Below are 15,180 nucleotides of genomic sequence, written 5' to 3' on the forward strand. Positions count from 1 at the left end.
TTTAGATGGTAAAGAATCTGCCTGCGATGCAGGAGACCTGGGTTCAATCCCTGGGTGGGGAAGATCCCCTGGAGAAGGGAATGGCTACCCACTCCAGTATTCTTGCTTGGAAAATTCCACAGACCGAGGAGCCTGACAGGTTATAGTCCATGGGGTCAAAAAGAGTCGGACACAACTGAGTGACTAACACTACTATTATTAACTATAGAATGGAGAGATGTTTATGTGTGACTGAGTCCCTTCGCTGTTTACCTGAAACTATCACAGCATTGTTTGCTAACTGGCCACACTCCAATATAAAATTAAAAGTTAAAAAAAAAAAAAGATCCAAATAGTTCTTTGAATTAAGAGTCCCAACAGGGTCTACCTTGCTGAAAGAAAAGAACTGTCTTTCAGAGAAAGTACAATGAAGACCAATCAGTTTATAATGGACTTTAGGGTCTTTTCAGGTGATCCCACAGGTTAAACATCTTTACATAGTCAGATCTGAAACTCCTACCTGCCATGGGATATTTCCACACCACTGCTTCCCCTCTGCTTTACTTTTAACACATCGGAAGAACAACCTGATAAAGTATGAAACACAAATAATCAAGTTTGTGAAAATCCATTAGAATAAAAGATGAACTTGTTTTTAATTCAAGAAACCCTTCTATAATTATTTGATAACAGCTTTGAAAGGTCACTTGAAACCAATTACTCTTACATGTACTACATTTAAAAATTCTTTACCTCAAAGGATATTTACAAGACCTGAGAAGTGAAAGAATACAGATGTCATAGTAACCAGAGGGTACTCATAGATTTATTCATTTAACTCTACAGAATGATTGACATGGGGACACCGATCCACAGGGGCCGCTAAAATCAGAAAAAAGGAGGTAACCAGACATGATGTGTCCCTAATGGGAAGCTTCAGTGTTTCCTGTAGAGTGAAAAAGCAAAAAAAAAAAAAACAGAAAACCAAGCCAAATCGAAGCAAAGACTTCCCCAGTCATCCAGTGGTTAGACTGTGTGCTTCCTCTGCAGGGGGCCTGGTGTGTCCCTAATGGGAAGCCACAATGCTCCCTATAGAGTGAAAAAAGCAAAAAACAAAAAACCAAGCCAAATCAAAGCAAAGACTTCCCCCATCATCCAGTGGTTAAGACTGTGTGCTTCCTCTGCAGGGGGCCTGGGCTCCATCCCTGGTCTGGAAACTAAGACCCCACAAAACTTATAGTGGCATGGTCAAGAAAAGGAAACTAAGACAAAAACGAATCTGAATCTGGTCAAACCCCTGGATCCAATTAGCAATTTACAGGAAATGCAAACAGATGAACACATAAAACTAGACCAGGGGATGTAACCTGCAAACTCTTAACAGTGGGAAATGCTATAAGACAAACAACTTGATTCCTTCAACAAGTAAATCACAAGGCAGAAGAAAAAGACTGGGGGGACCTATTTAAGAGACTTAAAAAAATATATCAATTAACTGCAATCTGTAGACCTTATTAGAATCCTGACTTAAGCAAATGAGCAAAAACTACCAAAAATAAACTATTTATAATATTTATGAATCTTCTGGAAATCTGTACTCCAATTGGTTAAAAAAAAAAAAGTCCATATTTTTTACAGCTACACACTGAAATATTTACAGAAGAAACGACATTATGTGGGATCTGTCTCCAAACATGGAGGAGCTGGTGGGTAGGGTGCAAGGATATAGATGCAACAAGATTCGCCATGAGTGTGACTGTTGAAGCTCACATGCAGTATCCTTTCTACTTTCGTATATGTTTCCAATCTTTCATTAAAAAAAAAAAAAAAAAAAAAGACTGACTACAGGCCTAAATCCCAGGGCAAGGCAGTCCCTGCTCACACAAACACTACCTATATTCCAGCTATGCAAAAATGGCCATGCTGTCCCGTGCTCAAACTAAGCCACACACTCCCCATCCTACTGGACTTTGCACGGGTACCACTCTCCATCCAAAGAATGTCCTCTTATCCCTATTTGCCCACCATTACCCCATCACCAGCTGTCAATCCTTCAGGTCCCTCCATACCCAGTTCAAGACATGCCGCCTTTGCACACTCTCTGCCCTATTCACACATTGTACTGCTTCTGTATTTTTGTCATATATAGTTGTATTAAGCTTATATCTGCCTGTCAGCAACTAGAAGGCGATAAATATCTCTTTATTCCTAAGCCTCGCTGTTTGTACATAATAGTTAAGTATTGTTGAATTAAACAGAACCAACTGAATTCTTCCTTACCCCAAATGACTCCTCAAAAACATTTAATCAGTTAAATAAGAGCCTCTGAAATTATGTATTCCACTTAATTGTTTAAATAGGTAAAATGCTCAATCAAAAAGTATAAAATGACAGTGAAAGGCACCTCCTCTCCATTTGTTCAGTTCACATCCCTCCCAAGTAACCATATCTCTTAGTTTTTTGTTTGCCTTTCCAGAGATGGCTTTAATGAATATTCAGGTCAATGTATTTTCTTTATTTCTTCCTTATCTACTCAAGTGGGTAGCGTAGTATGCTGTGCTGTGCTCAGTCGCTCAGCTGTGTCCAACTCTTTGCAACCCCATAGGCTGTAGTCCGCCAGGCTCCTCTGTCCTTGGGGATCCTCCAGGCAAGAATACTGGAGTGGGTTGCCATGCCCTCCTTCAGAGGATCTTCCCAACTCGGGGATCGAACCCAGGTCTCCCACATTGAGGCTGGATTCTTTACTGTCTGAGCCACCAGGGGAGCCCAAGAATACTGGAGTGGGTAGCCGATCCCTTCTCCAGGGGATCTTCCAGACCCAGGAATCAAACCGGAATCTCCTGCATTGCAAGCGGATTCTTTACCAGTTGAGCTACCAGGGAAGCCCAAGTAGCATAGTATACATACTACCAAATACCTTGCTTGCTTTTTTTTTTTTAACTGAACAATATGTCTTGGAGATTTTTCTATAAAAACATATACATAAAGGACTTCCTTATGTGTACGTATTTTCTACAATTGCACAGGTTTTTACACAGCAGCAGTTTTCCACTATAAGGATGTTCCATTATTTATTTAACCAGACCCCTCTGGTTATTTCCAATCCTTTACTATTAAAAGCAATATCACAATGAATAACCTTTGGCATATGTCATTTCACATGTGTTTTAATGTATCCATTGGGCAACTCTCTATATTTCATGCTGTATATTAGAGCCTTCTCTGTTTTTCTTCATCAATTAGCTTCTAGATTTTATTTATTAGCTCACTTTTTTCCTTTCTACCTCCTTAAGTTCAATTTTATCTGCATTAATTCCTTCTTTCTGTTTTCTTTCTGTTTAATTTCTTGTCCTTTTTCTAACTTCTTAAATTAGTACTGTGATACATAATACAAGGGCTTTACTGGTGGCTCAGCGGCAAAGAATCCGATTGCCAATGCAGGAGACGTGGGTTCGATCCCTGCATTGGGAAGATTCCCTGGAGAAGGAAATGGCATCTCACTCCAGTATTCTTGCCTGAGAAATCCTAGGGACAGAGGAGCCTGAGGGGCTACAATCCATTTTGTAGCAGAATTGGGGTTGCAGAATCAAATACAACCTAGCGACTAAACAACAAATACAACACAAATCACAACAGTCTGAGTCCTGACTCAAAATGAATCCTGAGCAGATCACAACCCCTCGATGCCACCACTTCACTTGGATGTAAAAGCAAAGATAACAAGCTCCAAATGGACAAGTATTCCATAAGAGTGAAAAAGAAGACATGGACTTTCCTAGTGGTACAGATGATAGGAATCCACCTGCCAATGTGGGCACATGGGTTTGATCCCTGGTCCGGGAAGGTTCCACGTGCCACGGAGCAATTAGGCCCATGCGCCACAACTACTGAGCCTGCATGCCGAAACTACTAAAACCCGTGCATAGAGTCTGTGCTCCACAACAAAGGAAGACCCCACAATGAGAAGCCCACACACTGCCTCCAGAGAGTAGCCCCCACTCTCCACAACTAGAGAAAGCCCATGCAGACAACACAGGATCCAATGCAACCAAAAAAAATAAATAAATAAAATTATTTTTAAAAAAGAAGAAAGGACCAGCTCCTATCACACAAACTCATAATTTTCTCATTCAAGTTCACCATAAAAAACATGTGTTGGTCTCTAATTTTTTCTTACTGCAATAAGAAAATTTAGTTCTGAACATATAGTTCTGAAAATTTCTGAAATGCCTTGATTGCAAAAAACTCAAAGAAAGGCTACTATTAGGGAGTACTACTACTTATGAAAACAAGTCAAGAACAAATTCTTGCTGTTGAAAGTGTATCAAGTACCTGAAACCTTAACTGAAAGAATGTTTTATAAGTAGCATGTATTTTAAAGCCCAAACTTCATAGACTTTCAGGAGAAGGGCAAGATTTGGAGAAAGAGGGAAGTAAACAACACACACTGAGCATCAGCTATGTGCTAGGCACACTGCAAAAAAATGTTTCTGCTTATGTTTTTATTAAAAACAATCTAGATGAGCTTCTCTGTTTTTAGGATAAAAGTTTGTTATGTTTATTAAATTGTAAATCAATAGAGAAAGCGGTGGAAATACATTGTCATAGAGAAAGCAAACAATGAGTTCACTATGAAAAAGAGCGTAATTTCTACAGTATATTCATTAATTATTTTCCAAGGCATAGGTTATGAACAAGAAAAATGAAAAAATCAGCTAGGGATCATTCAAGGCCAAGTTCAAGTCTCAATTCCTCCACTTTCTCAGTAACCTTCACCAGCCTTAATCTCCTACTGTTGGTTTTACAGCCAGAGAAACATCTGGCATTTGAACACATACAATTTAGCACTCTAACCAGCAGATCAGACTGCTCACCAACCTTCCTGTGTCTAACTCTTATCCCAATCGTGTCTTAGGGCCCTTAGAAATACGGGTTCATTTCTCCACATGCAGCAGTGGAAAAACATAAAGCTGGATTTCTATCTCACCTTTTACACAAAAATTCAAGATGGAACAAAAATGTATAGAATAAAACTATAAATGTTCTAGGGAAAAAAACAGAGATGAATATTTTGGCAATTCTAAAGTAAAAAGGGAATGACAAAATCCTGCAGCTGAGAGATAAAGGATTTAGTAATTTGACTACACAGAAGTATTAAATGTCCATATAGTAAAAATACCATAGGCAAAATTACAAGAAAAAAGGCAACCTGGGGAAAGGAATTGCTGTACACATTATAAAAGGCTAATATCCTCTCCATGGGCTTCCCAGGTGTCCCAGTGGGCCTGCCAAGACAGGAGATGCAAGAGATGCTGGTTCAATCCCTGGGTCAGGAAGATCCCCTGGAGAAGGAAAGGGCAACCCACTCCAGTACTCCTGCCTGGAAAATCCCACGGACAGAGAATGTGGGGGGCTGCAGTCCCTGGGGCCGCAAACAGTCGGACACCACTGACTGAGTGAGCCGTTTCCATACAAGGATCACTTCTGTGGTACAGCACAGTGCATGATACTCCACAGTACCTAGTTAAAGCACTGGCTTTGTTGAGTGGGATTCTTTATGGGTGGCTGGAGCCCGAGGTCCTTCTGCATGGGTCTGGCTCATGTCCCAGTGCCTCTCTGTCATCAGCCTAGGTAATCATCATTGGGTTAGATACTCTGCATGCCAATTTTACCCAGTAATCAACCTACCACAAAAGGGGTGTCCTAGATGTGCGCAGATTCGTGTGCTATTAAAAATGAAGCATTTGGGGGGACCTGTCTGGTGGTACAGTGGATAGGAATCTGCCTACCAATGCAGGGGACATGGGTTTGATCCCTGGTCTGGGAAAATTCCACATGCCTTCGTGCAACCAAGCAGGTGAGGCACAACTCCTGAGCCTATTTGCTACAACTACTGAAGCCCGCAGGCCAAGAGCCTTTGCTCTACAACATGAGAAGTCACCGCAATGAGAAGCCCGCACACTGCAACGAAGAGCAGCCCCTGCTCTCCACAACTAGAGAAAGCCCGCGCACAGCAATGAAGACCCATGGAAGCCAAATAAAAAAAAAACCCTCTTTAAAAAAAAGTAAAAACATAAAAGTATTTTGAACATCCCAGTACAACCAGTTATTTAAAGAACTAAAACCTGTTTTACCAATCTACAGACAAAGAAAATTACCATCTATTTTGATCCTTGAGAATAAAAGCTAAAAGAGAGAGAGAAAGGGAAGAGAGGAGAGAAGAGGAACTCAGGAGCTTGACAACCATATCCAATATCCGTATATCAACAAGTACCACATCGTTCACGTCAAGGCAGGAGTTCTTCTCTCTGGTTTTACTGAGCAACAATCATAGTTTTCCTTAATGCCCAACAACAGGGTCATGGCTGAAGGGCCAGTCAAATGCTGGTGAGTGGCACCATCTGGTGTTTAGTTAGAGAACTACACAAAAAAGCAGCTTCGTGCCAAGGTAAGAAAAATGGGCACCTCAGTGTTACTTCGGTCTCCTAGTGTCTCCTAGCTAGGTTAAGCATTAAACATAACAGTACTAATTCAAGGATACAAAGTCCTTTAAGTTCTTGAAAAGAAAACCCAATTTGGGGGAAGAAAAGCTTGTGCTACATGATGTCTTTCTCCAGACTGCAGGGATTCTGGCTAAATGCTTTACTGTCTACTAAGGAAGTCATCATCCATAGATACATTACCTATTTCTTTTTTAAATTTTCAGCCTATACCACCTATCAGGGTATACTTGGATTTTTTGCTGGGTTTCTTTTTTTTTTTTTTTTTGCTTTGTTGTTAATTTGTTGTGTGCTGTAGAACTGTATTTTATTCGTGCTAAAACAATCTTTTCAAAGCTCTAGTAAGTACCTCTTAATAAGTGTTCTAGACTTGAGCTAAAAGAAATACATTCAAGCATTCTTTTTCTATTTTTAAAATAATGAGCACCTCAGCCTCCTCCACCTCATGTGAAGAGTAACAGAGACAAGTTCTCAAGATTCTGTCCTCAGCCTAGACCTCTTTGGAGCTGCCCATTCACTTGTCCAGCCTGCTTCACGTGTACATAAGACACAATGAGTCCAAAGCTGTATGTGTTAGTGATCCTCTACTGATGTCAACTTTCCTTCCTTGTTTTGCTTAATGGTAAACTCACCCACCCAGGAAACCATTTCCTGAGCACTGACCACGTGCTAAACACCAAAGGAAGTGATCACACACACGACTGCACTGACCCTCGCAGCCCGGGGAATCCAGTGCTACCATGACTGCTATCCCAGCTGAGTAAATGGAGGAAGAGAAGATGCTTAACCACCAGGAAACACGTTGTATCAATTCTCTTTCAGCAAGTGCTCTCCAGTCTGTGTGTGTGTGTTAGTCACTGAGTCCTGTCTGACTCTTCGCCACCCCATGGACTGTAGCCTGCCAGACTCCTCTGACCATGGAATTCTCCAGGCAAGAATACTGGAGTGGGTAGCCATTCCCTTCTCCAGATCTTCCTAATCCAGGGATCAAACCCAGGACTCCTGCACTGCAGGCAGATTCTTTACCGTCTGATCCACCAGTCTAAGCACACCCAACTCTACCGCCAGGGCTTCAGTCTAAATTCACCTTTCACTTAGAGAAAGTGGGTGTGCCTGGAGCTGGTTAGATCTAGGCTCAAATCCCAGGGGCTTCCCTGGTGGCTCAGTGGCAAAGAATCTGCCTGTCAATGCAGGAGACATAGGTTCAATCCCTGGGTTGGGAAGGTCCCCTGGAGAAGGAACTAGAAACCCACTCCAGTGTTCTCGCCTGGGAATCCTCATAGACAGGGAAGCCTGGTGGGCTACATTCCATGGGGTCACAAAAGAATCAGACACAACTTAGCACCTAAATAACAACAACAACAAGGCTCCCATGCCAGCCAGGCCACACTATAATGCTTGGACCTCAAATTCCTTTTCTAACCTCTCTAAATGTTTCCTCATCTGTCTATAAAACAGGGATATTGAAACCTGTCACAGTAGATTCAATGAAGAGGTCATGAACGTGCCAGGTAGTAGGCATTCTAGAGCCCCACATAGTTCAGTGGGCTCCTTGCCTCCCCTGCCATCACCTCCTAATCTAACTTCCATAGTTCTTCTTTTGATGCAAATTGAATAAAAAATTCTTCAGCATCTTCCTACCACATAGAACAGTATTTCTGTATGATCCAGGGCCCCCAGTAGTATGTAAAGGAGATTGTTCTAACTTCAGGCACTAAAGGCTTACTGACCCCGCTATACTAGCAGGAAACAATAGAAAAGTGAAATTTTTAAAAATTCCACTTTTAAAGACTTCTCTGGTGGCACAGTGGGTAAGAATCTGCCTGCCAATGCAGGGGACACAGCTTGGATCCCTGGTCCAGGATCGCACATGTGCAACTAAGCTGGTGAGCCACAACTACTGGGCCGGTGCTCGAGAGCCCACAAGCTGCAACTACTGAAGCCTGAGAGCATAGAGCCTGTGCTCCGCAACAAGTGAAGCCACAGCAATGAGAAGCCCCCACGCTGCAACCAAGAGTGGCCCTCGATCACCAAAACTAGAGAAAGCCTGTGCAAAGCAACAAAGACCCAGCACAGCCAAAAATAAGTAAATAAATGATTGTTAAAAATTCCATTCATTAGAGTGTCAAGAAACGTAAACACTGAGGACTAAATTTAACCAAAAGGGTATATAGCACTCTATAATCAACTATTCGACAATGCTAAAAGAAATTTTAAATGTCATAAGTAAATATACCATGCTCATGGACTGGAAGATCAAGATTAATACAGTTCTCCCTACACTGATCTATACAGATTCAATAGAATCCCAACTGAGTTTTCTGAGGAAACTGTAAAAGGTGACTCTACATTTTATATGGAAATGTAAAGGACCCAGAATAGCAAATCTTGAAGAGGGAAGTGGGAAGACTCACAGGATCTTATTTGATCATGTCAGGATAGACAAAAAGATCAATGGAAGAGACTAGCAAGTCCAGAAACAGATCCACACATGGTGGTCAACCAATTTTTCACAAAGGTGCCAAGTGTTTCCACGGGAAACATTCAAAAAATGGTGCTGAAACAATTGAATAGCATTCATTCAATACTACATGAAAAAATAAATGAACTTCTATCTCATAAGGTATGTCAAATTAATTTGAGGTAGGGCACAGAGAGATAGGAAAGACAGAAAAGCCTGGGGTGCTGCAGTCCATGGGCTTGCAGAATTGGACAAGCCTGAGCAACTGAACAACAACAAGAGGCGTAGACTAAACAAAAAATCATTAAAAAAAAAATAAAGAAAACAACTATAAAACTTCTAAAAGAAACCACTAGAAAACTTTATGATCTTGAGGTAGGCAAAGATTCCTCACAGAAGACAAAGAGCACAAATCATAAAAAAATGATAGATTGGATTTCATAAAATGAAAAGTTTCTACTCTTCAAAAGACAGTCAAGAAAACGAAAGCCACAGACTCAGGGAAAAAATACACAATATATATATCTGCCAAAGGACCTGTGCAGAGAATACATTAGGAATTCTTCCAACTCAGTAACAAAAGACAACACAATTTTGAAGATAGAAAAAACCCCCAAAGTTACACTGTATGATTCCATGTATGTAACATTTTGAAGTGACAGCATTTGAGAACTAGAGATCAGGTTCATGGTTGCCAGGAGTATACAGAGGGAAATAAGAGGAAGGTGGGTATAGTTACAACAGGGCAACAAGGATTCTCCAGTAAAGGAACTGCTCAATATCTTGACTGTTGTAGTAAATACACAAAAGGTGGCTCAGTTGGTAAAGAATCTGCCTGCAATGCAGGAGATCTAGGCTCAATCCCTGGATTGTGAAGATCCCTGGAGAAGTGAATGGCAACCCACTCCAGTATTCTTGCCTGGAGAACCCCACAGACAGAGGAACTTGGCAGGTTACAGTCCATGAGGTCACAAAGTGTCAGAAACGATGGAGCAACAAAGCACGCATGCATGCACACATGATAAAGTTGCATAGAACTAAACGTATAATGTATACATGCCATTAGGTAATGTGTAAGTCTGCAGAGGATCTCCTTGTACTATTTCTTAAGCTGCCTGTGAATCTATAATTATCTCGATAAAAATTTCAATTAAAAAAATGGGCAAAATTTTAAACAGAGACTTCATCAAAGAAGGTATACAGAAATAGCAAAAAACGACATGAAACAAAATGGCTTTCATAAATGGTATTCAAAATGGTGTTCTGGGCAATGATAAAGAATGAATTACTGACAGATACAACTACATGGATGAATCTCTACAGACACTGTTACATAAAAGAAGCCAGATACAAAAGAATACATGCAGTATGAATCAAAACAGTGATTAACTACGATAGGTGGAGGGATTACCTAGATGGGACCCAATGGCACTTAATGGGGTAATGGAAATAAATATTCTATATTTTGACTGGAATCTTGGTTTTAAGGATAGGTGTATACCTTTCTTAAAACTCAATCAGAAAACAAACAAAAGTCAACTAGTTGAACACTTAAGAACTGTGCATCTTACTGCATGCATAACTCAGTAAAGAAATATCATAGTACAGGCAGTTTTCAGTTATGTAAAATTGTGAAGATGGTACTTGAGTGCCTATATTTGGGGGGAGGAATCAATCTAGAATATATAAATTTCAAACTGTCATATAAAGACCATTACATATAAATGTCATATAAAGACTACTACATCTGGCCCCTGCTTTTCTGGCCAGTATTATCTTCTGAATCTCTGCTTAAATATATGCTAAACGACCACTGAACAGAGTTTCCCTGGTGGCTCAGTGGTAAAGAATCAGCTTGCCAATGCCAGCGACGTGGGTTTGATCCCTGGGTTGAGAAGATCTGCTGGAGAAGGAAATGGCAACCCGCTCCAGTATTCTTGCCTGGGAAATTCCATGGACAGAGGAGCCTGGTGGGCTACAGTCCATGGGGTCGCAAAGAGTTGGACATGACTGAGCAAATAACTTTCACTTTCATTCTACTACCAGAATGAGAACGTTGACAAGCGAGTGCAAATTAATGACTGCTGGTGAGCTGACGTTATTGGCTACTTGAAAGCTGGAGAGGGAGGGAGGTGAAGCAGTTTATCCAGAAATTAACCAGAGGTCAGATTTCTCACATCAACAAGTAGCTCAGAAGTTAGGAAGTGACAGTCCAGAAGATATTCAATACATACAGAAACACCATTTGTTTCTTACTGACTTTTAAAGACTAGTCAATCCTAGGAAAACACCTGACCATAACCCTTCCAGACAAAGAAAAACAAAAACAAATACACTTAGCTGTTCCTTTTGGACACTTACCTATATTCTTTCTTGCTCTGTGATAGAGACAGACCCTGAAGCTCTACCACAAAGTCCTCATGCAATAAACAGTGAGAAACAGGAATGCTAGAAGGGAAGAAAAAAAAAAGGAAATTTGTGTTTTAGGAGGCAAAGAATAGAGGTCAATATCCTAAAATGAAATCTAAAATATGTGTTTTAAACATAAGGGCCCATGTATAATCTCTACTGGGTTTGTAAATCCCACACACTTTCTTGTCCATATGCATTCCTCTGGGGAAAGGGCCCATCTTTTCATCTTTTCTCATGCCCCCAAATAAAGCATGACAATAAACATACCTATCTTTTTCCTGAGGACTCAAGTTTAAAATGATATTGTGCTATGTACCACTATACTGTGATTCCTCCAAGCTGTGACTTTTTCCCAGGTTCTCCTATCATCCTTTTCCCTCTAATAACCTGTTAGCTGTCACTATCAACATGAGGACTCTGGCAACACACTCTACTAATTCACTTCATGCTTGATTGGCCTAAGTTTAACTCCTCCCTTCCAACTTCTTAGTAGGAAAGAATTAATATATAATATTTGAGAGTGAAAATCTAAAGTACTCTCATATGACCTGTGGCATTTTCCTTCTTTTTGCTTATAATCTGGTTACCAGACATATTATAAATGGGTCAAATTATCAAATAACCATCTTTTGAGTCAAATATTATTATACTAGTTTGTATAGCAATATGTTCTTATAAATGGTACTTTACATAAGGGCATTTTCCTTTTCATTTAAAACCAAATCTTATGCTGCCACTAATATTTAATTTCTACAAATCCGAATGTGCTTTCATGAAACTTGAGCTAGGTAATGAACCTAAGAAGCTCCATATACATATGAGAAATTAAACAGTAAACCCTGACACACTGATGTTTATAGCTTGAGAAATTTGTTTGGTCCCTTCTATCTCAAGATTTAACACTAATTTAAGTAAAGTCATTTTGTATTTAATTTAAATGGATCCCAGTAATTTCTTTCAAATGAAAAAACAACTTATTAGAAGGCTAAGAAAATACTTCCTCTAAAAAATTTATTTTCTAAATCTGAAAAAAGGTAAAAATCTTCCACTTAAGTTTCAAAGTGTAACAAAAACACAAGTCATCTAAACCATGTGGGAAAAACATGAGAAGCTAATATATGTGTTGAAAAAAAAAAACAACTTTATTTTCTATTGATATCCAAAGTGTCTTACACATGTAGAAAATGACTTTCCTAAACCAAGTTCAGTAGAAAGCAGGAAAAAATGCATAATTCTGTGATAGTCTAAAATTTCACATAGAAACTGTGGACACCAGATACTATGAAATATTAACAATACTTATGAGAACAGTATTTTCTCACTTCAAAGAAGATGCTTATTATTTCTCGGTCTCAGTTTTTAATTTTGTAAAAACTAGACTGCTGAATCAGATTACTTATGTCTTTTCAGCTTTAATCCCTAATTTGTTTTTGTCGAGTATCAAACTCACTACTTAAATGCAGAGAATCCTGTTTTTAAAGGATCCCGTTAATCTGACTACCAGGGTGTTTTAACATCAAACATTTGGAAACCAATTCGGCCTAAGACTAGGTGTAAAGCTGGAGCCAATTATTTTCTGCTATGTCTGCACGTTCTCAATTATAAACGGGATGGGAGTAATGTCCCAACAGGAAAAGGGACGGTCAAGGCCAGGCCAGTGAACCCAGAACTGAAAAAGCCCAGAAGGATCCAGATGTAGCCAATCCAGATTATAAGCGAGCGCCTTGGCGGCCCAGAGAGGGAAAGTGAACAGCCATGGGTGACATAGCAAGCAATAGCGGAGCATGTCCCTAACATGCCGGGGATTACCAACTACTTAAAGGGCCCTGGCTCTGAAGACCAGGAGTCCCAGCTCTCCTAGCCGTTTTGGGCAGCGGGGAGCTGGCGACTCCTCCTGAGTGGCCACGCGCAGTCCCAGGGAATTGTGCCTAGCTCGGAGACCTACTCGGTGGTCCGCACAAAGTTGCATGTGTCCGCCCGGCACACGTAGAAGCTCTTTCCTTTATTCGGGCCCTCTCGGATGCCGGTCTTCAGAAGACATAAAGTCCCTAAGGAGAGAAGGTCGACAACGATTACACCAAGCTAGGCTGGCAGACCCCTTGGACCCTTGGGCCCTGACCTCCTACCATGCTCCGGACACCTAACTACTTCCATCTCGCTCCAGCTTTCCTCTTCTCAGAAGCCACCGCCTCTCCCAACGCCTGCTTCCGCCTTTTTCTCCGCCCTCCTCATTCAAGAAACAATCGTCACCCACCTCCTCCACTCTTAATCCCCCATAATTCACCGCCGCGGTTTTAGCCCCACCCACCCTAACGACTATCAGCCAGTCAGACGGGAAATGTGCTCACCTCCAACCAATCACGGCCGCCCTGAGATTCGCAGCGCGCCGAAATAAAAAATGGAGCGGGGGGGAAACCTGGTCTTTGGGCCGTGGGGCGAGGCTGAAGCTGGAATGAGTTTTGGAGGCTGGCGGGGCTTTCCGGAGGAGGGAAGCTTTGCGAGGAAGGAACTGGTCGACTCTACCTTGCACGCATTTAAGACCTAGAGGCATCCCTAGAGGAAGCAGGCATTACAGACTGCTTAGAGGAGCTCTACAAAAAAGACTCTCTTCTCCCCGAGGCCGAGAGCGCCTAGAGCTTCGCGGTCTTCTGGATGCCTGCCGGGGCCTAGCGCTGGTGGGCGCTCCGCCTCCGCGCTCGATCTCTAGGGAGGGGAATCCCAGAGAAGCCGCCGCCTCAGGAAGAGGCACTGGATTTGCATGTGGAGGCGAAGCGGGGTGCGAGTGAGGGCCGTTGGGGCGTCCTTTATAGCTAAGCGGTGAACTGACCAGTCTGTTGTAGAGCGGGCCTAAAGACTTCTCTAGAACCCGATAACACAGTCCTTACCCATGCACGTCTGTCTTGACAACCTGGTGGGATGCGCAACATTTTAAGGACCCCGAGACTCAAAAGTTTGAGTGAGCCCCCCCAGGTCAGAGAATTAGTGAGTGGGCAGTTGGCCGACGGTGCTCAGAAAACTGCCTCCTGTGTGCTGTACGTTCTCTAGGCACTCAGTGTAGGAGACCTGAGTTAGAAATGTCAAAGTGGAAACAACAGGAGGAATAGATGGCCTTTGGTGAAAGGGAGTTTTATACTGTATATTTTGTATTGTCAGACTTTTTCTATTAGTATGCGTTTGTAATATTAAAAATCGAGGATGTAATTAAAAGAAGGGACTATTTGAAATCGTAATCAGATCTCCTAGTCAACAAAAAGGGAGGAATAGCAATCAGACATGGCAAGAGAGACGGCTTAATCTTACAACTATTGAGGACCATATGTACAGACATATGGTGTGGCGTGTGTAACTGTATTTACAGAGACAGTAGGACAGGAAAATCTGCAAATTCTAGGAAATCTGAGCTATGTGGTGAATGTAAATGTCATAGGGAGCCAGAGGAGGGGAGACAAACCTGAGAACAAACAATTCTTGTTTATTAAGAATTAAACAAGTTCTTAATAAATAGCTTTTGGTATACCTAATGTGAACTAGGTGCTTAGGAAATATACAATCCATTTATTCACATATAAAGTTTAAGACGACTATTCTAACCACAAAGAACTTGCTCAGTATTTGGAGGAGACTGATCTAGCACATACTGAACACTTAAATAACAATGTGATAGCATTTGAATGCCATGATAAGTGGAGATCCCAGTAAACTCTTAGGACTAAAGATGTGTCTGGAAGCAAAGTAGAGTAAGTTTATACATAATTATCCCTTCTGAAACACCTATAGATAAATGCAGAAATAGGAAAGGAGTAAAGAAACAATAGTGACAGTTTCATT

General features: G+C 41.2%; 1 protein-coding gene across 2 annotated transcripts in view; it reads right to left on the bottom strand.

The window, feature by feature from the left end:
* Nucleotides 1-13,590, bottom strand: part of TTF2 (transcription termination factor 2) — a 49,133-nt gene extending 35,543 nt beyond the window's left edge. For both annotated transcript variants that reach the window (XM_043459738.1, XM_043459743.1), the window contains exons 1-4: nt 13,479-13,590; nt 13,298-13,400; nt 11,302-11,388; nt 500-566 (exon numbers count right to left, since the gene is read on the bottom strand). In XM_043459738.1, the coding sequence (XP_043315673.1) occupies nt 500-566; nt 11,302-11,388; nt 13,298-13,400; nt 13,479-13,506 (285 nt within the window). In that variant the 5' untranslated portion in view covers nt 13,507-13,590. The remainder of the gene's footprint in view (nt 1-499; nt 567-11,301; nt 11,389-13,297; nt 13,401-13,478) is intronic.
* Nucleotides 13,591-15,180: the final 1,590 nt, after the last annotated feature.

This window comes from Cervus canadensis, chromosome 2 (assembly GCF_019320065.1).
Source record: "Cervus canadensis isolate Bull #8, Minnesota chromosome 2, ASM1932006v1, whole genome shotgun sequence".
Lineage (NCBI taxonomy): Eukaryota > Metazoa > Chordata > Mammalia > Artiodactyla > Cervidae > Cervus > Cervus canadensis.